We start from the raw sequence: 23,192 nt of genomic DNA, 5'->3' as shown, positions 1-23,192 counted from the left end.
TTAGATTCTATACTCAAAGTGGTTTCCAACATTCAAAGTTTATCAAAGATTTTAATTAACTAGAAATTCCACTGTCATACAGCCCACGACCAAAGTAATAATGGAAAAAAGAAAGGGTACTGTTGGTTGTTGAAAAAGTAGTTCTCAGCAGGAATTGACAGAGTATAATGTAAATGAGACTTGTTTGAGATGACATAAAATAAATTTGAGGGAGCACGACTCTAAAAAGGCGCAACAGAAATGTAACAGAAATAAATATTAATAAAATAAATAATTAACTATCTCAAACTTATGTTTTACAATAATAAAATAAATGTTAATTCAAGCTGTAGACCTAAACTACTGTACGTAATTTAAATAACAACAGTAATAATGAAATATGTTTATTATATCTCTTATTATATTGAAATGCAATATTAAAAGTAAAATGGCAAGCTGCCGTGTAATACACAATTCGAAAGTTGGTTGTTGGTTAAAATAAATATTAATTCAAGCTGTAGACCTAAACTACTGTACGTAATTTAACTAACTACAGCAATAATGAAATATGTTTATTATAGCTCTGAAATGCAATATTACAAGTAAAATATATTGTAATATACAGTTTGAAAGTTGGTTGTGTTGAATGCAGAACAGTTTTGACAACGATATGTAACAGAAATAAATATTAATAAAATAAATATTTAACTATCTCAAACTTATGTTTTACAATAATAAAATAAATATTAATTCAAGCTGTAGACCTAACCTACTGTACGTAATTTAACTAACAACAACAATGCCAACAATAAAGAAATATGTTTATTATATCTCTGAAATGCAATATTAAAAGTTAAACGGCAAACTGATGTGTAATATACAGTTTGAAAGTTGGTTGTGTTGTGATGAATGTAGAATGGTTTTGACAGCGATATGTAACAGATAGCAAGCATTGGCATTTACGCGTCTGGAAGTTTTATGCAAACTGGAGTGAAATAAAGAAATATTCTTGTCATAAAAGGGCGTTGTAGTAACGCCCTACCTTGTAGATAAGACGTAAAGAAATCTGGCTGATGTTATAGATAATTTGAAAAACCTTGGGTAATTGGACAAAAACGTAGGCTGATAAACTGTGTACCACATTTTCGTACCTGTATATCGGTCTACGCCTCAAACAGTACACAGTAAACAGTTCTACTATCTGTCGCACGGCTTTATTGGCGTTTCACAGGTCGGTCGAAACTATTAATAAACCAAGCTGTTCAAGCGTTTTGTGGCGATTTGTGGCAAGACTTTATCGTTCTATTCTCTGTCGCTCGGCGTTTCAAATTCCGGTCTTAACTTTTATTAAACGAAGCTTTTCAAGCGTTTTGTGACAATTTTCGTCCTAATAAATCTGTCTATTTATGTATAATCCGATCAGATGGGTTAGTTTTAGGAATTTGTGGTAACCTTTCAAAGGCTTGGTAACATATTTAAATAGGTTTAAACGCGTTTTGTATCATTATTATACTTAAACGACTTTACTGAAAAATAGTTAAATTTGTTGATAGGATTTCGTTGCAAGGGTTTGGTGATGGCCGTTAACGGATAATTTTTCAGGAGTTGTGTGCACATGTGCATTTATCATAATTCTCCCAATCAATCGTTTCACTCTTGTTTGGTCGTGGGAAAATTATGAGATTGCTAAATCTATACAACTAAAAAAACTATATAGGCTAATTTAGTTTTTACTTCACCTAGTCTAAGTTAGAGTAAGTTAGGTTATGTATCTCTACTAATGCCTCTATCTTCAAAGCTATGCATTTCCAAACCTAAACTCAAGTTTAAGAGCCTCTAAGATATGGTAAAAATAAATTATATATACCTTCTTTTACTAAAAGGAAACTTGCTCCAACATAAGATGGTTTCAAAATATGAAACATATTTCACAATCAATTAATGAAAATGTGTGTTTATCTGAAAAATATAGATTGAAGCATACTAAATTGTATAGAAAGAGTCTGTTATGTTCTGTTACATTCGTAATTATACATTTCATGTAGACAAAATAACTTTATTCCAATTTTTGAGCCCAGTATGACAGATTTGTGTCATACTGTGTCAAAAAAATTAATTTTTTGCAAAGATGATTAAAAGGTATGCTTGAGAGGTGAGATGAGTATTAAAATACCAGATGAAGCAGCTATTAAATATCAAAATTTGTAGCGTAACAGCAACTTTATGGCACAGCTAATCACAACTAGCTGACCGAGGAAGACAATTTCAACAAATTGCATGAGCGTAATCATGTCAAAATCTTAGACAATTTTAGACAAGACTTTTCATTAACACCAGGACACTTTACTTCCTATGTACACACATGGATCAAACCTCAATGGAAATTGTTGAAAAAGCGACGATCATTGCTAAAGAATCTAACAATGATCAACGCTCTTGTTAACGATCATTAACCATTGTTTTAGTAGGCTTGTTAGCTTCACATTGTATACACTATACAGCCATAAAAATTTAATGTATTGAAAAGACGTTGTTTTAGCTGGTTTCAAAACTAGTTAAAACCAAAATATGCTAGGTATATTAAATTTTATGGCAGCATATAATTACGACTCAAAGGGCAACCCAAATCTAAAAACTCAACTGGGCAAAAAGAAGATTTCAGTGGATTTTTCAAGTACGTTTACTAGGTCATTAGTTAGCTGCACAATGCGACAGACCAGGAGGTATTTGGGAAGGAGCACTGACTACTAGCAACCTGATCACGGATGGACACACATGGGAACAAACAGATGTGGGACGCTTATCTTTAACAAAATTTCAAATCCAACACGGGTGAGGAGCTAACGACCCATATCAACAAGAATGGCAAGATTGTTCATACAAATGCTGTTACTAGTAGCGATCACTTTTGGTACACCCCTAGTATCATTTGGTGACCAACATTCCAAACTTTACTCAATACACAAGCTAGTAACATCTCTCCGATTACAGATCACAGAAAAATGTCCTCAGCTGATCACGGAAACAGCACTGTTTGTAACAAGGGAGCTAGATGAGAAGTCTGTGCTAGAAACCATTCAAATCGACACCGAAAGACAATTGTACGATCTACTAAAACGCCTCTATGACAGATGTGAACAGTTAGTTGGGACGACTTCAAGCAATAAAACCCTTCCTAAACAATGTACATCAGAGAAAACCAAGAACCTGACAGAAGGTTGGAGAAACTCATATCCCGCTAAAACTGGCATACACAGCGACCACGGACTGTTAGATAATGGAAAGATCTGGTTCAGATTTGCTGGAGAAGCGGGAAGGCGATTAAAGGACACATGTCCAACCCAGTTCAGTTGTGGATCAACAGGCGCCTACTGGAGTGACGAGAAGATGCCGGTTAGTGCGGGTGAGACCATCAGTTTTACAATGTACGAAAGTTGGGCGAAAACCGTCAAGACAAGTAGTTGCAAAGCACGGCAGTTTCGTGCCACAGTAACCAGATGTTCACAAGATGGTGACTTTGTTTACAGACTAGATGAGAGAATGAGTGGAGGGTTAGACACAGTATGTGGAATGGCATAAAATAAATGTGTCTACTCAAACTAAATCATAAAAAGAAATTTTGTGATTTGATTTCTTCTGTATACATGTCTGACTAGAAGTTATGGTTGAATCAAAAGTTCATTTGGGGGCTGTGTATTACTGGCGTTTAAGAGCGAAAATGTATGCATATTAAGAGGTATATAGTACAGAGTTTTGATCCGCATTAGATGACAAACAGAGGTAGATTCACTTAAGATTCACTTATTAACAAATAAGGCTTACACACAATCACTCACTTGATTAGTAATCTACCTTTGCGGATTCTATCATGAGAAATATACGACGGCAGCAAGAACAAGATTAAAACAAATAAAAGCCCATAAATGCATGAGATAACAATTCTGTAGTCTGCTGAAATACAGTAGAAAAAGTAATCATTCAGTCATTTAGAGTAAAATTAAAGATAATATATTACGATTAAATAACCTGCAAATGCTAACTTTTCAAGAATTCAGTGATTTTAACAGCAAATACCAACAAGGATGCAGCACAAATTTGCAGCCAAGATAGAATTTCTAAAATAGATGTCCAGCACCTTTGATATTATATAAATTCCACTTGACTAACCTACATGTGCACTTTGTCTATCAGAACAGCTAGAAATACTTACTGGTAACCAGGCTTACCATATAATACAGGCTCATTGATATAATTTTATGATTCTAACAAGACAAGGGTTGACAGGAATAATTCATGTGTCTAATTTGCACCAAAATTATTTGATTTTTGAAAAGTAATAACGATTTGTTAACAGCTCATCAGTGTTCACTTTGTGCCACCTTGAATATTCACGAAACACGAGGAGTATCTCTGTCATACCAGCGAAAGGACTGTAATAATAAATAGGATCTTATCTAGATGATGATGCTAACCGTATGATCTATCAATTCTGCACACTAGATTAAATAAAAGAGTGCGAGTGAAATACACGTTCTCTGTAGATTCAATGTATGATCTGATTGTTTAGGCTAATTGTAATTGTTAGCCTGATCATTTTTTGATCTCAAAATTATGGAAGACTTCAACAACGCAACGATTTAGATAATAAAGAATGGTATCTAACAGAATACAGTCATAGTGATCAGTAGCCTACAGAATTCACATTTTAAATAAAAAAGATCAAAGAACTCAGAAGTTTTCAACTCTGACTACAAGATTAGATATTACAATTTGGGCATGTTTGGGCATTTAATAGCCCTTCCAGCCTAGTATCCCAGCAATATCACTGAAGGCAGTAGACCTTTTTAATAGTGACATGTGGCATCATAGGAGTAATTAACAATACGAATAATAACAATGAACACATTTGGATCTTGCAAATAAATACTATAAAATATTATAAATAATAAAAGTAAATAGGTACACTACTAGTAGAATACCTTATAAATGCAATATTTGCCAGGATTTCTATTCTGGGCTGATAGCTTTCAATTACCATTAACTGTTACCATACCTGGAACTGTTATAACAATGAAAATGGGGAGAAGAAAGGACAACTACCAATTGAAGCTTTACTATCATGACCACAGGAACTGCCAACTATGAGCAGTGGTTAGAAGTAGAGTTATGTAACCTGGGAAAAAGCAGCTGCAGAAAAAGACAAGCCCTGAGCTGGCCCCAGTTATCACAGAGAATTCGCCATGACTCGGCTACACCTTCTACTGCTCTTCCTAACTTTGCAAACTCATGTCGCCACTGATATCACTGATGATCAACGAGTCAAATCAGATTTTTTTCTATCTAAACAGCGAGTAGAGATCTTGCGGACGATGTTGGAGAAGACATGCGCACACATGCTTGTAACCGACCCGTGGCAGACAAAAAGAGACACGGAATCGGATCTTCTTCCACATAAAGTGAGTAACGATGTTGAAAAAGAACTCTACAACCGGCTTTTACGGTTATACATTACTTGTCATATGTCGCAACCAATAACAACCGATTTACCGAAAGTAACTACCGTGATGAACAACGCTCTCCCACCAGAATGTACATCTCCTATGACGTTGAACCTCACAGAATACTGGCGAAACAACTACTTTAGGTCTGATTTAAGAAACAGTGATATCAACATTTTGGGAAAAGGTCAAGTATGGTTTCGCTTTGTAGGAAAGGCTGGTAAACAGTTAAGAAACACATGTCCAACATGGTACCGCTGTGGATCCTCTGGTGCTTACTGGAGTGACAGCGTGATGCCGTCTAAGCTAGGCCAGACGGTCAGCATAACAATGTATGAGAGCACTACGAGTGATAGAGGAAGTTCATGCAAGATGGCTAGCTATAATGCATTTGCTACAAAATGCTCAGACATTCCTGGTGGCTTTGTTTATCGAATGAGTGATTACATGAGCGGTGCCAATGATACTGTGTGTGGGATGTAGACTTCTCCAATACCAACTCATTGTCATAATCTCAAAATAAAAAATTTCAATAAACTGTCCATCTTTCTTGAGGTCTAACCATTAGGAAGTAAAGATTTTGTCATCAAAGAACTATTCATAAGCGTGCATTGCGACGTAAATGTGAAATTTTAAATGATCATTGTGAATGTGAAATGATCGTAAATGTGAAATGATCGTAAATGTGAAATGACCATAAATGTGAAATGACCATAAATATGAAAGGATCATAAATATGAAAGGATCATAAATATGAAAGGATCATAAATATGAAATGATGATCATATATGTGAAATGAAGATTGTTAATGTGAAAAGATGATCGCATTGAGCTCATAGACAAGTAGAGCAAACTATTTGCTTATGCCGCAAAAAGTTGCTCAGGCAGTTTAATGATTAGACTCAGATCTGGATGCTACAACCAGCAGATTCAAAAGCACTTAGGAGTGTACATGTTTATGAGATTATTTTCACCAAGCTCCTGATAATTAAATTAGCAATGTATTCAATGTTCACTAAATAAAATAGTGAAAACCCAAACAACCCTAATAAGATGTCCCTTTGTGATGGCAAATGAAAGCAGGAAAAAGGCACATATGCAAGCTCTATTTAATTAGGATGTATATTGGTGATAAGCAGTCTAGTACTTAATCATAGAGAGCTCCTAACTGACCAACAGAACAACCTACTAAACACTACTTGATATTGGAGCCACAATGTCAGGGTGAACACAAAAATAAAATTTGACATACACTAATCAATTTGAAAGCTACAAATCGAATGCGCACTGCTAACTAATCCTTTATAGTTGCTGAGGATGCTATTAAACAGGCTCAATAAAAATTGTTGAGGTTCTCTACATGAAAAAACAATATTTAAACCGTTTTCACATTTATGAAAGCAAACAAAACCTTTTTTTTCATATTTTCAAGAATGGCCAATGATCTATCTTTAGCCTGAGTTTGAAGTTAGACCAGTGTAAAGATACTTGCAGAATTATAGCAGTAACTTAATGGAGAACAGCGAACCATTAGGCAATTCAATATTTCTACAGCCTAGCTAGTTTATATATCTGAAGGTTCAGAATATATATATGTATAAATGTGTCTGGAGTGTTATTATCCCACGACCAAACGAGCGGAGCGAATGTTTAAGAGTTTTATGATAAATGCATGTGCACACAACTCACGAAAATTATTCATCAAAAACGTCGCAAACCCTTGTACTGAAATCTCATCAATAAATTTAACCATTTTTGTGTAGAGTCGTTTAAGTATAATAACGATACAAAACACATAAAAACATATTTAAATATGTTACCAAGTCTTTGAAAATTGTCGACATATTCCTAAACCTTACCCATCTGATCGGATTATACACAAATAGACAGATTAATTTGGCCGCATATCGTTATTAAAACTTGCCAAGCCTTGCTTTTATCAAAATTAAGACCGGCAAACGAACCGCCGAGCGACAGAGAATAGAACCATTAAGTCGTGCGCATTTCACGAAAGAATAACGTGCACATTTCACCAGTCTATAGCATTGGCGAATTGCCGAAGGTTTCTGTAATTAACGTAGAAGTACTGAAATCGTTTCTTTTTTGCCGATTTCAAAGTAACTGACATTTTGGAAACTTTTGAGTACTTTGGTTTTCTAACTGATGTCCAAAGCAGTAAAAGTAAAGGAAATGACGATGATATGTTTTTCGATTTTTACGATTACGATTTTTATGAGATTATTACAATATTTAATTATAAGTTTGGATGACTATTGAAGTGTTATAGTCACACTAACAACATCGATGATGGGCAATATTTTACTGTTATTATTTTTTCTAAATAGTTTTGTTAAATAGATTTTCTAAAAATCTATATAAATATCACAACTTCTTGATATTGTTAGCTATGACGTTTTGAAATGTAAACAAAATTGTGCATTGGTTTTCTATTATTACTATATTATTAATGTTGGTTATTTTAATAATATCAGTGCATTTTACTTCTAATATTGGCCGATATTGCATTTTTACTATTGCAGGGGGAGAGATATAAACATATAATCTTTTCCTTTCATTATTGCTGGTTGTTGTATATAATAACACCCACACCCAGTACATTACAGCTACCATTGCAGTTATCCTATTGCACTGCAGTGCCATTTGACTGCTAATATTGAATTTCTCAACCATCAGTAAGGACCCTTTCTTTTTTTCCAAAATCACTTGGCCATGGGCTGTATGACAGGGGAATTTCTAGTCATTATTACACCTACAAATTTAGAGCTGTAACCATTTCAGAATAGTTTTTTTTAAATAGCTAATATCTTTTCCACTCATATAACGATTACAGCACTTAATCTTCATGAGGTGCTTGTATAATGATGTTGATATGTATAAATATGTCAAGAAGCTAACACACGGATTTTAGGCTATTAGCAGCATTAATATATGTGGTAACAACAAACAGTATAGCTTTTTATGCTCTGGCAGTAAAATAGTAATATATTTAATTTGTTCAGGCTTATTTTAAACTTGACAAACTTTCGTTTGCTGCACACCTGGCAAGACCGGTCTGTAAATTACTTGATATGAAACCCACATGATAAAAAAACCCTCACAACCGAAAAATAGTAATTTTTCAATGAGATTTGTTTTAGTAATAGTTTTTACCTTTCAACACTGACTTATAAATACATACATGTATATTACAAAGTTAAATGCTGGTACATGTATGCATTTAAGGGTATGCTTACAAAGATTTAGTCATTTCAAAAAGTAGGTAAGCGCTACTAATATAGCCATATGGTCTGATTGTAATTGCAAGCGATAGCTCCAAACATATCCGGAGTTAGGTCCTCTTGATTGTGTGAAATAACATCTGCACAAGCAGCTGGCAGATAATTTAGATCAGAATCTTTTACATCATCACATACACCATGACCGGTCTGCTGCTAATAACTGTCTTTTTATCGTCGATAGTTAGCGTGCAGGCGGATGCAGTCTCTGATAGCAATGATTCATCTAATCTTCTCTTAATTGAACAAAGAGTTGAGCGACTGAGAGAAAAACTAGTAAAAAAATGCCCAAACATGCTTGCTGCGAATTCGTGGCAAGTAAAAAGGGCAACAGATGTTGAACAATTACTTATTGGAGTAAAAATTCGTGTTGAAGTCGAGCTCTACAATCAACTGTTGAAACTCTATGAAGAATGTGAAAGACAAGCCTCAAGTTTCACTGCCACACTAAGCAAGCCGACAGTCCCTGGAGCTTCTACAGATACAAAGACTCCCCTGGCTACATCGTCGGTGTCTCCTATCTCCACAAGGAATATATTAAATACCGTTTCTGTAACTTATTCTTCCGCCATCACTCCAGGTTTCAATCCTCAGGTATCTAACAGGTATTCAACTTCAAGAGCTGAACCAACAGCTTCCATTGTTTCAACATCTCAGACAACAAGCATACCAATTACTTCATCAACACCACAAACAAAAGATACTTTAGCAGCTTCTGCAAGTGCGAAAACCGAGCTGACCACATCTACCGCATCCAGAGCCATTTCCTCCCCTTCTACACAAGACACAACTAAGCCAATGACTTATACAAGCTCTATGAAAGTTTCCTTGCCTTCCCAGAGTACTTCGCTCAAAACAACTGCTTTGGACTCTCTGGATAATTTGGGAGGGTTGACAACTTCAACTATAATCACAACTAAAGCTTCAGCAGTCACTTTACAGTCACATGAGGTAACAAGTTCAAAGGAGCATGTGTATCTTCCACCGCAATGTACCTCACCATTGACATTAAACCTCACAGAGCACTGGAGAAACAACTACAAAGGACCACCTTTAAAACATAAAGACATTGACATTGTGGGAAAAGGGCAAACCTGGTTTCGATTTGTAGATCAAGCTGGAAATCAATTGAGAAACACATGCCCTAATTGGGACAGCTGTGGATCATCAGGCACCTATTGGAGTGATGATAACATGCCTTCCAGAGTAGGACAAACAATTGATTTTATCCTATATGAAGCATTTTCCAGTGATGGGAGAGGCTCTTGTAAAATAGCCACTTATCATGCATATGTTACAAAGTGCTCTGCTGAAAGAGGGAGCTTTGTGTACAAAATGAAGGATGAAATGAGTGGAGGAAAAGACACACTGTGTGGGATGGATATATGAACTACTGCTTAAAACTACAAATTCAACATTTCAAAAAATTATCTGTTTAAAGACACCAGATAAGAAAAAAATATCGTGAGTCGGCCAAAACCATTCATTAGATGTATTTGGCCAAATGAAACTGCTGATCAATATGTGAACTAATAAATGATGGGCACATTTTCACAATCCAAATAGAATTCCTGATGACTTTATGTCTTATTGAATGCTGACTTCATCATCTAACAAGATACAGTACCTGTTTCTCATCAACTGAATGGTTGAAAGCCCCAATGGGCAAAATTAAATAAATGGTAGCTTGGCATAAAAACTGTTAACATTGCCGCCTTTTAAAATACAGTGCACCCAGAGTTACGATCACACGTTATATGGTTTTCACCTTACGACGTGGAACACAATGTTTTTTCGCCCCCCCCCATACGATATCAACAGAAATTTCTCTCGAAAGTGAAACTTGGCAGTAACTATGTAGCAGTAACTAACAGTAAATATGCCGGAATAACGAAAATGCCAAATTGCAATTCGCCAAAATCCCTTTCACTACGCTTCAAAGAGATACGATGTCAGCTCTCTCTCAGTTCAGTATTATTTGTTATAATTTATAGTGAAAACGAAACCGGAAACAGATAGATGATAACATTTTAGCTGATGAAAAAGTTGAAGTTCAGTAAAATAGTTAAAAATACATACTAAAATTTAGCTTTAAGTATGCGTTTATTCATTCATTTATATTCTGAATTCATTAAAGTTAAATTCAATGTTCTGTTATAATTCTGCCTTGAAGGTAAGAGCTCCCTACGGTATGTACTGCACATAGGACATTGTAATGTTACATTTATTGCATATTATATCCACTAAATACACTCAAGTTACTGTAGTTAACTATGGTTACTAAGATTAGCATATTATTTTGTTACTAATTTTTAATATAAACAATACGTTTATAAAATTTTGATGTTTTAGCAGAAGGTGTTTGCATTAGATAATTACTATGGGTTTCTATAACCCTCTATACAAAATTTTCGCCTTACGATGCCAACACTGGAACGAATTATAACCGTATGACGAAGGTTCATTGTCCAAGTTTTCTCCATGTAAAACTTGTGGATGTCAAGTGGATGATTCTCTATATCGCTGATTAAACTTATATTACATTGATCTAACATCTTAACAACATCTACAAGTCATCCTAAACAGTGTATCAAAACATCTTATGGGTAGATTGCAAATAATTTCATGGTATGAGAAACAGCAGCGCTCGGTCGCGAATCACGAAAAGAACTCTGCAAAGTATGGTTAATTAATATGGAATACTACTCCATCCAAAGTTAACCATCAAAACCATCCTCAACTAATCAGAAAAGCATTTTGTGTGGTTTAGAAAGCTCTATCCCACAGTTGAAGGCTAAGCGAAACCACAAAAATTAAATGGCTAATAATGACAGATAACAGATTTTGTAATTTCAACCAAATTTTGGTTTAGCAATATTACCAAGTCATAATAATGGACAGAAGAACTGAAACATTTTCAGTGTATCAATCAGAAACAGCTGTGACACTATAAAATCATACCAAAATCAGAAAGTTTTTGAGTGAGAATATCTAAAAACTGTCAATTCGAAATGATTATGTATGGAAGTGGAGCATGTATTCACTGGTTCTGAAAATAACTTTTGATGATTTTTAATTTGATTTGTGTAGATGAGGAGTTTGCTAATCACTCATTCCAAAAAGATAAGGTAATCAAGTGGATTGAGCAAATTAGATTTTGGTTCACAGGAAACTTAGCATCAAAAAGATGTTTTAGAGGATTTCATATTGATTGTTTACAAAATTATTTTCACAAAAATTCTGTGTCTACAGTAAGTAAAAACAAAAACACAAATGGCTAAGTTTGGCTGTATTCTCATCTTCTGTTCTTGTACAAACTGACGAGGAGTATATATTGTTACTAGTGATACAGGGAGGAATGAATACAAACTGGCGAGGAGTATATATTGTTACTAGTGATACAGGGAGGAATGAATACAAACTGACGAGTATATATTGTTACTAGTGATACAGGGAGGAATGAATACAAACTGGCGAGGAGTATATATTGTTACTAGTGATACAGGGAGGAATGAATACAAACTGACGAGGAGTATATATTGTTACTAGTAATACAGGGAGGAATGAATACAAACTGACGAGGAGTATATATTGTTACTAGTGATACAGGGAGGAATGAATACAAACTGACGAGGAGTATATATTGTTACTAGTGATACAGGGAGGAATGAATACAAACTGACGAGGAGTATGTATTGTTACTAGTGATACAGGGAGGAATGAATACAAACTGACGAGGAGTATATATTGTTACTAGTGATACAGGGAGGAATGAATACAAACTGACGAAAAGTATATTTTGTTACTAGTGATACAGGGAGGAATGAATACAAACTGACGAGGAGTATATATTGTTACTAGTAATACAGGGAGGAATGAATACAAACTGACGAGGAGTATATATTGTTACTAGTGATACAGGGAGGAATAAATACAAACTGACGAGGAGTATATATTGTTACTAGTGATACAGGGAGGAATGAATACAAACTGACGAGGAGTATATATTGTTACTAGTGATACAGGGAGGAATGAATACACTCATTTCTAAAACCTCACTTTCTAATTGTCTATAATTTCAGACTTAGTACACCAATTTTTTAGTCACCAACAATGCCTGATAACTGTCCATTGAACTAACATGTGACGCTTCCTCTAAGCTCAGTGATAGCCAAACAACTAGCTGTCAAATTTCAGTAGCTCACAGTTTTCAAGGGTCTGGGAAATAATTTGCAGTACTAAAACTATAAATAAAATTCGTTCCACTCAATGATAGTAGCGCCAACGTTTATGTTGTTGATAGAATATGTGTCGATTTATTTAGAGGAAAATCAACCTGTTACATATATCAGCGATGCACAGAAGCAAATCATGGCAATCGATGAGACAGATTAATGCGCAGGTCTTGTAGACATCCTTGCGGTAAACACGCTAGAGATCCCTTAGCATTGGTTGAACTAGAGGTAACCGAATCTACCGCCAGTTCCGAGCAATGACATATGTATATAGCGTTATCAGACAATCCAACTGTCACTTACCTCTTCTCCCTCCTTGCTAGCAATCCCTGTCACAACCGTGTTGTCGTCATTGAGTAGAATCATTGCCACACCAGCAAACATCTTCTTAAAGTGCTTCTGAAGACGAGGGATATTTTTGCTATTACCAATGATCTCCAGAAGATCCTCATCACCAACAAAGTAGAACCTGTAACATTTTACAGAGAGAACTAAAGATCCAACTTGTCTCCAATGATTCACTTAAAATACACTAAAGTTCCAAACACAGTAATAAAATTACAATAATAGTGAAGCATTCTTTATATGAAAACATATTTTACTTCTTTGATGACACTAGGCATATTGTTAGTGTATTTTTAGAACTAATTTGATTTATCTCGTGCACATTTATCAACATACCAGAAAGAAGTGCACCACGCTAGTTATCTTCTCTTGTTTGTAGTTGTAAAACTGCTGAACACAATAATGAGAAGTTACGCCGGGGTCATGCACTGATGGTACCTGCATTAGTAATCTCCAACCAAAACACCCTTTCGATCAGAGAACCAGGTGCATATTTGAGTGATAAAATTTCCAACAAATTAGAGCGCAGAGCTGTACTAAGGGGAGCAGATGGAATGTTATGCAGGAAGGGGAGATAACCGCTGACCTTGGAAAGGAAGCTCTCTCCCTCTCAAGATATTCTCCAAGGGCTTTTTGTATCTTATTGAGAAGCTCGGAGAGTCTGTCAAGCTGCTTCTGCACATTTGGTATGTTTACAACCTCTAGCACAGCCGAGTTCTTCGCCACTTTCTTCATGAGCCCAAGAAACTCCGTGCCAACTCTATAGCGGATTTACATAATCAGAAACACTGACAGATAAACGGTAAAAGCAGACAATGTAAGACTGGGTCCAACATGTATAGTTAATTAACTAAATGGTCTACTGATGTGCAATACCTGCAAGCACCACGCAGTTGTTGTCAAATACTCCTTTATAACAGCATGAGATGATACAGCCATCCCAGGGTGGTTTACACCTAAAACTCAGTGAATGATTGAAATAGACATGCACCTGAAGATGTGAATACAGTCAAAATAGCTGTAACTCTTTACTTTTTTTATTCTTGCTATTTGTAATGTTTTAAACTCTAGCGGTTTAGGTTAATCCACTTACACTTGGAAGCGGGAAGTCTCGACAGGAAGAAGGTTTTTAATGTCAGCACTGCCGCTGAAAATACCCTCAAGATATACCCAGCGACGCTGAACATCTATCCAGATATCAAAGCAATCATGGATACGATTGAGCTTGTCAGACCAGCTAACCGCCTCCTCCTCAAACTCCTAAAAGTAAAAATAAACTTATTTTAAATAATCTCCGTCTAAATAATTAGAGAAGGAATTAATCTAACTATCTGAGACAGTTACGACTTCTAGAGGTAAAACAAAAACAAATCTTGCACCACACAATCAACTCTACACGCATATGACCTGCAGAGAATGATCAACCCTACACATATACGACATGCAGAGAATGATCAACTCTACACATATATGACCTGCAGAGAATGATCAACTCTACACGCATATGACCTGCAGAGAATGATCAACTCTACACATATACGACCTGCAGAGAATGATCAACTCTACACATATACGACCTGCAGAGAATGATCAACTCTACACGTATACGACTTGCAGAGAATGATCAACTCTACACGTATACGACCTGCAGAGAATGTTAGAATAAAATAAACAGCACCTTATAGTAAGGAGAGAGTTTCATCGCTGTGACTGAGTTGATATGCTCTTTGACCTTCTCGAACAGCTCATCCCATCCCTTGATGAGTTTGCATTTGTTCTGGTAGTTGATAAGGTCCAGGTTGTATGTCCGCCAGCACTCACTCACCTACCATTTGATTAAAATTAAAGGTAGGTTGAGGATACATCTGTCATCGCACAACAAACATGTAGATTAAACGAAAAGTACATCTTTGAAAGGCGAGTATTATTTGGTTAATGAAATGCCATACTAAAAATATATAAAATAAAAATATAAAATCGAGATAAAATGAGTTGAAATGTCCGACCTGTCTAAGAAACTCCTCGAGAGCTCTCTCTCCCTGAGCAACAAGGAGCACATCTCTGATTATCTTCTCATTCCTCTCAACATCTACATCCCAGACGTGACCGAGGGTCAGCTCTGAGAGTGTCCATCTCACCCTCAATTGTTTCATGAGGGACTTCCAGTGCCGATCCTTGACAGCATCTGACTTCAGCTCCGTTATGATAGAGTTTACCTGTATAAAAACATCCATGTTGGTCACCATGGCAGAATAAACGGAACTTTTGTAAACAGCAATTCATGGGCAGAAATTAGAGCAGTTTTATTAATGATCAGAATTATTGCACAATAACCCCCTCGCTACTTTGGGTCTTACCTTTTAAGGCTTCAGTACTTCACGAGGTGAAAAACATTCATGAAAAATTAACGAAAATGGTGAAAAATAAAATACATGAATGACTCACATACTCTGACCTAGTTAGATCCCTCCGCAAGTATCGTTGTAATAGCAGCCGTCAAAGTTCACTATTTCTATGTTACATTTTGTGAAGTGTAAAAGTGCCATGTGCTTCTGACGACCTTCAACATGCTTCTTAACCGCTCACGACTTAAAATTATCTAATGAACTTAAGAAAAAGAAGATGCTTACGATTAATAAAACAGCGACTTCATTAGACAGGAGTTTGTCAGTTTCTATTCACAGATTCTAACTTATCGCGAGGAGTTGTCAGTCCTAATTAACGCACAAAGTGAAGGATTATTGTAGCGACAAGAAAGACTGGTTACTCTAGTCCTGATATAGGCTAAGAACATGAAGGTGTCACGCCACCGTGGAAATTACAAAACATTGTAGACAAGCACTAGATGAAAGCACAATACTTAACCTTGGCATAGCTTTGGAGGACCTTCTTAACGAACTCGTACGAAGGATAGTGCCGAAGTCGGGCAGGCATGTCTCTCAACTGACTAAGAAGTGCATCAAGTTGAGTGCGAAGCTTTCTCGGGGCTACAGAAAGCCAAGTCTTCTCCTTCATTTCATCTATCTGGTCCCAGACCTTTGATAGCTCCGACCAAACTCCCTGAAAATCATATTTGGCTGAAACTGAGAATAGGAGGCTTTCGAGGCGTGTCTCAAATATAGCAGTCAAGTAGAAACTAACCAATAAGACAGGATTTGCAAATTTAAAAGCATTAAAAGTTTAATGAAACTACACAACAAAACTTTATTTTTTAGTTTGAATTTAACAAAAGGATCAAGATGAAAACCGCTGCAACTGAGTTTAAGATGTCAGCGATCTGACATAAAATTTCTACCGCCAGTAGTAATACATGTAATTATATAACCAGCATAATGGCCTGTCTATCACAGTTCCTATAACATAGCCTCAGTATCATATCTTGGTAAAGGGTAATAATCAAAATAACAGACCTTCAGATCATGCAGCTCCTCAAGGCCAACTTGCATTCTCTCATCACTGCTAGAAAACTGGTCAGGTTGAGACAATTCTAAAGCCTCTTTCGCTTTCCTCAAGTTTTCCCTCTCCTCTTTGAGACGGCCCATGCGGCCCTCGAATACCGCCAGAACTTTCGACGCTTCATCAGGCTTCAGGTTACCCTTGACAACCACAGAAGCTATGGTAAGTTATCGAGGCTCAGAGGAAGAACAGTTTATAAATGCTAGTTACACTTTAGTAAGAGTCGCAGATAGCCTGGAGAAAAGCAAAAAACTGAGACTAGCTAGCGTTAGTCAGATGGCAGTAAATCATTGGCGGTAAACAATATAGTGGTACAGAATAGAAGACAGTCTATGGGGGTGCCATATATCCCAGTTATTGTATTTTAAAGACGCGACTATCTCAAAATCCACCAATAAAACTATCAGCGATTCGGTCATAAACTTCTATTCTGTACACAGCATGATGAGCAAGCTTAGACGCTAAACCAAAAGCTTGACTGGCAGGAGTGATCTCTCATCTCCCCCTTTCTTGTCTAACTGAGCTGGTTTAAGCCTCAACTATCTTACACTCTTATCTCGTCTCCACACTGACTGCAAGAGTGATATCCATATTTTGACACTGCCTCATCAAACTAGCCTATCAATCACCCGCTGGTTTATGTCTATCTCATTTGTGGCTACACAATACGAAGCTTTTAAAAATCCATAAAAGGTCCAAATACATGTGTCGTAAACCACTCATCCTTGTACATATTACTGCATATTACATATCACATATTTTACTATGATCATTATATGATAATATATGATACATTATAATAATTTTTTTACGATTCATTCCCGTTCTGTTTGCACTAATGAAGATGGCAGTATGCTTCAAATGAAACCTTGGAGCATATATTATATGGTATTACATAAAACAATCTATGTTATTCAACAAAGTTTATATGTATCACAACATATTATGAAACAAAGGCGGTGCCTTATAGTCAAAAGGTATCACAGCAATGTAAACACTAGTGATACATATAACAACAACCGACCATGTTATTATAGGTAATAGTGTGCTTAAAAGCGTAGGCAAGTGTCTAACATAAAATGAAAAGCATGAGAAACATCTCAGTCTACGATGAGCATAAATCGCTAACTTATTGCAAGAGAAAAGTAGACTCCAAAACAAAGATAGACAAAGGTAACTTACCTGTACCGGCCGCTGTACGTCCCACTCAGACAATAAGCTAGCAGTCTTCTCCTCCACCACCTTGTCTTCAGCGATAATTTTACTTTGAAGTGCAGCGATTTGTGTCTACAAGAGCAGATACTCCGGTGTCAAACCTCAACCTATTGGTGTTGATTGAGTGCGTTGAACAAAACATGTGCAGAAACAGCAAGCACCAGCTTTAGGGCATACTGTAAAACCTTTATTTGAACGCCACTTCTATTTGTCTGCATCTTTGACATTCTTTGATCTTTACGTACCCATAACAGAAAACTATCTGTAGCAAAGTGCCCACAAAAAGGTACTAATAATGACTTGGTTACATCAATAACATTTAATCATTTCATTGTTGTTGTTTTGGGTGCCATGATTTTAGTGACGGCATACCTGAGAAAAACTATGGCCACAGTCATCAGAACTCCACTCCGATTCAAAATCGTTAAGGCCTAAATCATATTCATTGTTTTCAGATTCATGCCTAATGTGGTTTACAATCTTACCTCTACTAAAGCGTTTCGATGAACGATGAGAATACTCTCCAGGAACACCGTACAACATAATAGCAACAATTGTTTTGATGTATTTTAGCTTTAAATATTGAAAATGATTTTAAAACTTAAAAACATTTTGTCCGTTTTCTAACTCCAAAGCTTGATGGCTTTTCTTTAAAACTTTAAAAGTGACACCATCAAAATAATTAATAACGATATATCCTGCTACAATTTATAATCAAAGTAGTTCATTGTTTAACTGGGCCTGATACTTCGACATATATGAAAAAGATGCTGAGGGAGGCAGCATCAAATGCTGAGGCCGTCAGGGTCAGCTGATTCTGATGCGCCCGAAAGAAGGGTGCAAAATGTACATGTAGGTGAAATTAGGGTCGCTTCACATGTAAAAATGTTAAATTTACCTTTTCAAAAATCTGACAAGCTAGTCAAAAAATACAGTGCCATCCTCTATTTAAACGTCACCTCTAATAAAACCTCACTGTCAAGAAAAGGTTGTAAAATGAAGCACTATGGTGTTGAAATAGAGGTTTTACGTTATATTAAGGTGTGAATTAGGACTTATTTTTAACCTTCAATCTTGAAAATCATTGATACATCGCAAAAATATTGCCTGATTATTATTTATTATATATATTGCGTGTATATACATTGCGTATATATATACAGTCAAACATGGATAACTCGAACTTCAAGGGACCGAGCAAAAGTGTTCGAATTATCAGAGCGTTCAAGTTATCAGAGCACTGTCACAAGTCCATATATTTGCTTATTTATTAGTAGATACATGTACATATACAAACTATAATATAAATCAAAAGCACAAATGGCTTGTTTCAAATTAAATGCTTCTAATGTAAAGTTTAAAACGTTTTCATGAAAAAGTATAGAGATTTTTCTATCACTTGAGATTGGTTTGTTGTTTGAGGTGATGTTATTGCCAGGACGTTTTTCAGATTGACATTGGCAAAACTTGATCGTTGTTGAAATGCTCAAAAGAAAAGACATTTTTTTCTTTTGGGGTTTTACCCACGATCAATTTTGCCGTTTTTTCTTGAAGTTTATGCAGATTACCTTACTTTACCTGGGATTCGTTAAGAGCAACACTCCGAGGCAGTTCAATTAGAAGTTTTACGAGGTTTTACGGTACATTCTATATCACTCACGCTTTTTTAATAGATACTTATTGAATGTACACACGTATTCTGTGTTTAGGTCAAACGATGAATAGTTTTTTGTAGCTCAGACAACGTATACGTTTAATTACAACATTTTTTAAGACGTTTTAAACATTCAACATTCCGACGTTGATTCAACACGGAATCAACATCGGAAAACTATTCATCACGGGCTAGCCGGGTCACGCACTCAAGGATTTTCGCCACGCACATACAAAACAACATGCGATTTTTGTTTTGTATGTGCGTGGCGAAAATCCTTGGGCGCGTGACCCGGCTAACCCGTGCTATTCATCGTATCGCAGTATAAATCAAATTTCACCAAACTTTTAGAAAAGTCGTTGACAAAAATATTTTGCCAATGGTGGTAATAACGACGCTTATGAATTACGAAAAGATGAAGTTTACCTCTATGGCTTTGAATAAAGTGATTTTCTAAAGCGATAACAACCGTTTCGGTAGCCGTTGGGCAAAAAAACAGTTCGAATTAACAGTGTTGAGTTCGAGTTATCTATAGCAATTTATCATTACGTGGGAACGGACCAAAGGAAATGTTTGAATTAACCATGTGTTCGAGCTATCCGTGGACGAGTTATCCATGTTTGACTGTATATCCTTATAGCAAACATGAACATAACTGTTTTGCTTGCTCTGCTCTACAGTAAGGAAAGCAGTCATTTTTAATGTTAATAAGACAAGTAACTGTACATGATAAGAAACCTCTGGTGCAAATTGATTAATATAATGGAACTCGCCTTGAGGTGCAGTTGCATTTCTACATACCACTACATGTTAGGCAAGTATCCAGTCAGCGAGCAAACCCAAAACTGCACATTTTTTTGACTGCCCAAAAGTCTGGATACAACATTAGAGCTATAGATGTAATGCTATCAGCACTTAGAGCTATAGATGTAATGCTATCAGCACTTAGAGCTATAGATGTAATGCTATCAGCACACATTCACAGGAAAAGCTCTAACTGCTTGTCAGTCGTAATATGTTGTATGACATTATATAGCACTAGCTATATTCAAAGTGACTACCTAATAATAAATCTTCATGTCATGCCGGAACTGCAGACACACGTTTCTTTGCGCACATTTGCCATAGCTCCGATTTCTTTGAATGGTAACTTTATGTCCGTGGACAAACACACTGAGAACCACACGGAATCTAAACCATTCAAACTCGTCACAGGGCTACTATATTAAATATAAGATAAGTTAGACCATTAGCACTGTTCGCCTTACACTATTATTTGCTAAAACTATGTGGAATATCCTACCATTTTCAAGAAAAATACCTCAAGAATTGAGAGCTAACCTGAATATTGGCCTCCTTTCTCTTCATTATGTCGGAGAAAGCACCCCACTCTCCGGCTACATTCTCAGCGTAGAGCCACTCAGAAGGAAAGGCATACCGGTGTCGCTCAAGCACCTGTTGCCCATTGCCATAAACCTGGAACGGAAAACCCGATGCTCGATGACAATAACAGATACCCATCTACTAGAGAGATGAGATATATTTGAAATATTACGACTGCTAATGAAACAGACAATAGAATAACAGAATTTATTTAGAGATTAGAAGTGGTTTGTAAAAACAATGTTTCAGCATGTTTCTTATGTTTTGAAAAGAAAAGGGAAAATACCTGGATGAGCTGAGATAATAAAGTATATATATTGGTAAACTGTTATCCAAGCCAACATCGAATAAAGAAACTACTAACCGAGACAAGCTGATCCCAGACAGTGTGCTTCCTCTTGAGATTCTGTACGAATGTGATGAGATGAACTGCATCAGAAGTGTTTGATGTCTCCAATGTTTGCGACTCCAAGTCAGTCCTCGACTATAAATATGAATTATTCCTCAAAAACCAGCAGAGTAATATAAAACTGCGGTCTTAGCAGTAAAAAAGTAGATATGTATCATTCATCCAGCGGCAACCAAACACAGCAAAATACACAAATGACGAAATACTTTGGTTAAGTTTTCCGTTTAAGCTTGTCAGAATTGTGTCAGGGAGGTATCGGCATTCGAGGAACATCTCAACGCAAATCAATAAGTCACAAGTCAATTGTTTCAAACTTGACCAGCAGAGAAATATGGAGAAAGATAGAACTGCAAACCTTGGCTATCTCTCTGTGGAAACCAATCATCTGCTCGTTGAGAAGTTTTCCAAAGTTGTTCAGCACCTCTTTGTGCCAGTTATCAAACTTGAGCATCACCTTGCTCTGTACCTTACCAAACTCAATAACGACAGGCCCAAAGCACCTCCGTACATCCGAAGAGTCAAGCATCTTACGGGAATCGCTGGCAAAATGAAAAATAGCAATCAATTAATTAAGATGCAAAACGTTTCTTTGATGAGAGTAAACCAACTATGATGTCAGTTCACAGGTTTGTTATGACCATAGGAATTAGTGAATATTCTTTACAGAATATCAAACTTTAATCTCAAGAGTTGAACGATCTGCTTCTACCTTTGAGATCAAAGGATCAAAGCTGTATGAGTACCAGTTTCAGATATCTAAATTGGCAATCATCATTTCTTATACTTATAAAAGAGATATATATTATTAGACTTATATACTTATAAAGAGATGTTACTAAAGCCGAAGAGATATTTACAGATGTCAGAAGTTCACAGCCACCATCACTAATAATCACAGAAAAATGCTATCAATGAGAAATAGATATTCCTGAAAATACAGCCAAATTTAATGGAGAAGGAAAGTTATAGCTCACCGAATGCCCTGTAGGGTTGTCATCCACTTCTTGAGGCGAGTGCTGAGCTTGCCATACAGTTGGTCAATACTAGCACTCCAGAGAGACTTGTATCTCTTCCACGTCTGTCAAACAGAGTGATATAATGTTACTATACATTCTCATAACAGTACACATATACACTGTTTCACTGTTTCACTCAGACAGCCTGGCACCTGATCTAGAGCTTCACGTAACAGGGCACCTGTTGGCATTCTAAAGAATGCACTTTTACAGATGAGGAAATTGGTAGCATAGGGTTGCTAGCGACTACCAAAAAAGAATAAACAGAATAAACCAGCATTTGTGTGCTAAAAGGTATGTGAAATCACATTTACAGCATGAAGGATAGCAAAAGTAAGTTTTTTGTGCAAAACATGACAGAGCATATACAACTACCGCATTTATCCGAGTATAAGAGTATGTGTTACTCATAAGTAAACACAGGTAGCTGCCTAGCGGGTCCAATATGTCAAATTTACTAAGAATGGCTCTCCTAGGCATTATCTGATGATTTTTGCACGGATTGTTTAACAACTTGTCGAAGTTGGTGTGACAGAACAGATGCATCAATAGCGACATTTTACAAGTTGTAAAGCGAGGAAAATGACTGTTTTTTGAAACTTTGTCAGCTAGGCGCAAAACATTAAAACTTTTCTGATGACACTGTAGCCGTCAAAATGTTCCCTGAAGGCTAGGAGTTACAGGCATATAAAATTGTAAACGCCTT

General features: G+C 36.2%; 1 protein-coding gene across 1 annotated transcript in view; it reads right to left on the bottom strand.

Annotated features, from left to right (window-relative positions):
* Positions 1-23,192, bottom strand: part of LOC137407345 (cytoplasmic dynein 1 heavy chain 1-like) — an 85,535-nt gene that overhangs the window by 43,626 nt on the left and 18,717 nt on the right. Inside the window, exons 20-31 of the mRNA XM_068093969.1 lie at positions 22,445-22,548; positions 21,826-22,009; positions 21,426-21,545; positions 21,020-21,154; positions 17,992-18,096; positions 16,764-16,949; positions 16,219-16,413; positions 15,360-15,569; positions 15,032-15,178; positions 14,447-14,604; positions 13,940-14,113; positions 13,312-13,477 (exon numbers count right to left, since the gene is read on the bottom strand). Coding sequence (XP_067950070.1) covers positions 13,312-13,477; positions 13,940-14,113; positions 14,447-14,604; positions 15,032-15,178; positions 15,360-15,569; positions 16,219-16,413; positions 16,764-16,949; positions 17,992-18,096; positions 21,020-21,154; positions 21,426-21,545; positions 21,826-22,009; positions 22,445-22,548 — 1,884 coding nt within the window. The remainder of the gene's footprint in view (positions 1-13,311; positions 13,478-13,939; positions 14,114-14,446; positions 14,605-15,031; positions 15,179-15,359; positions 15,570-16,218; positions 16,414-16,763; positions 16,950-17,991; positions 18,097-21,019; positions 21,155-21,425; positions 21,546-21,825; positions 22,010-22,444; positions 22,549-23,192) is intronic.

The sequence above is a fragment of the Watersipora subatra genome, chromosome 10 (assembly GCF_963576615.1).
Source record: "Watersipora subatra chromosome 10, tzWatSuba1.1, whole genome shotgun sequence".
Classification (NCBI taxonomy): domain Eukaryota; kingdom Metazoa; phylum Bryozoa; class Gymnolaemata; order Cheilostomatida; family Watersiporidae; genus Watersipora; species Watersipora subatra.
The sequence above is the reverse complement of the archived record's forward strand: the minus strand, read 5'-3'. Positions and strand labels throughout refer to the sequence as shown.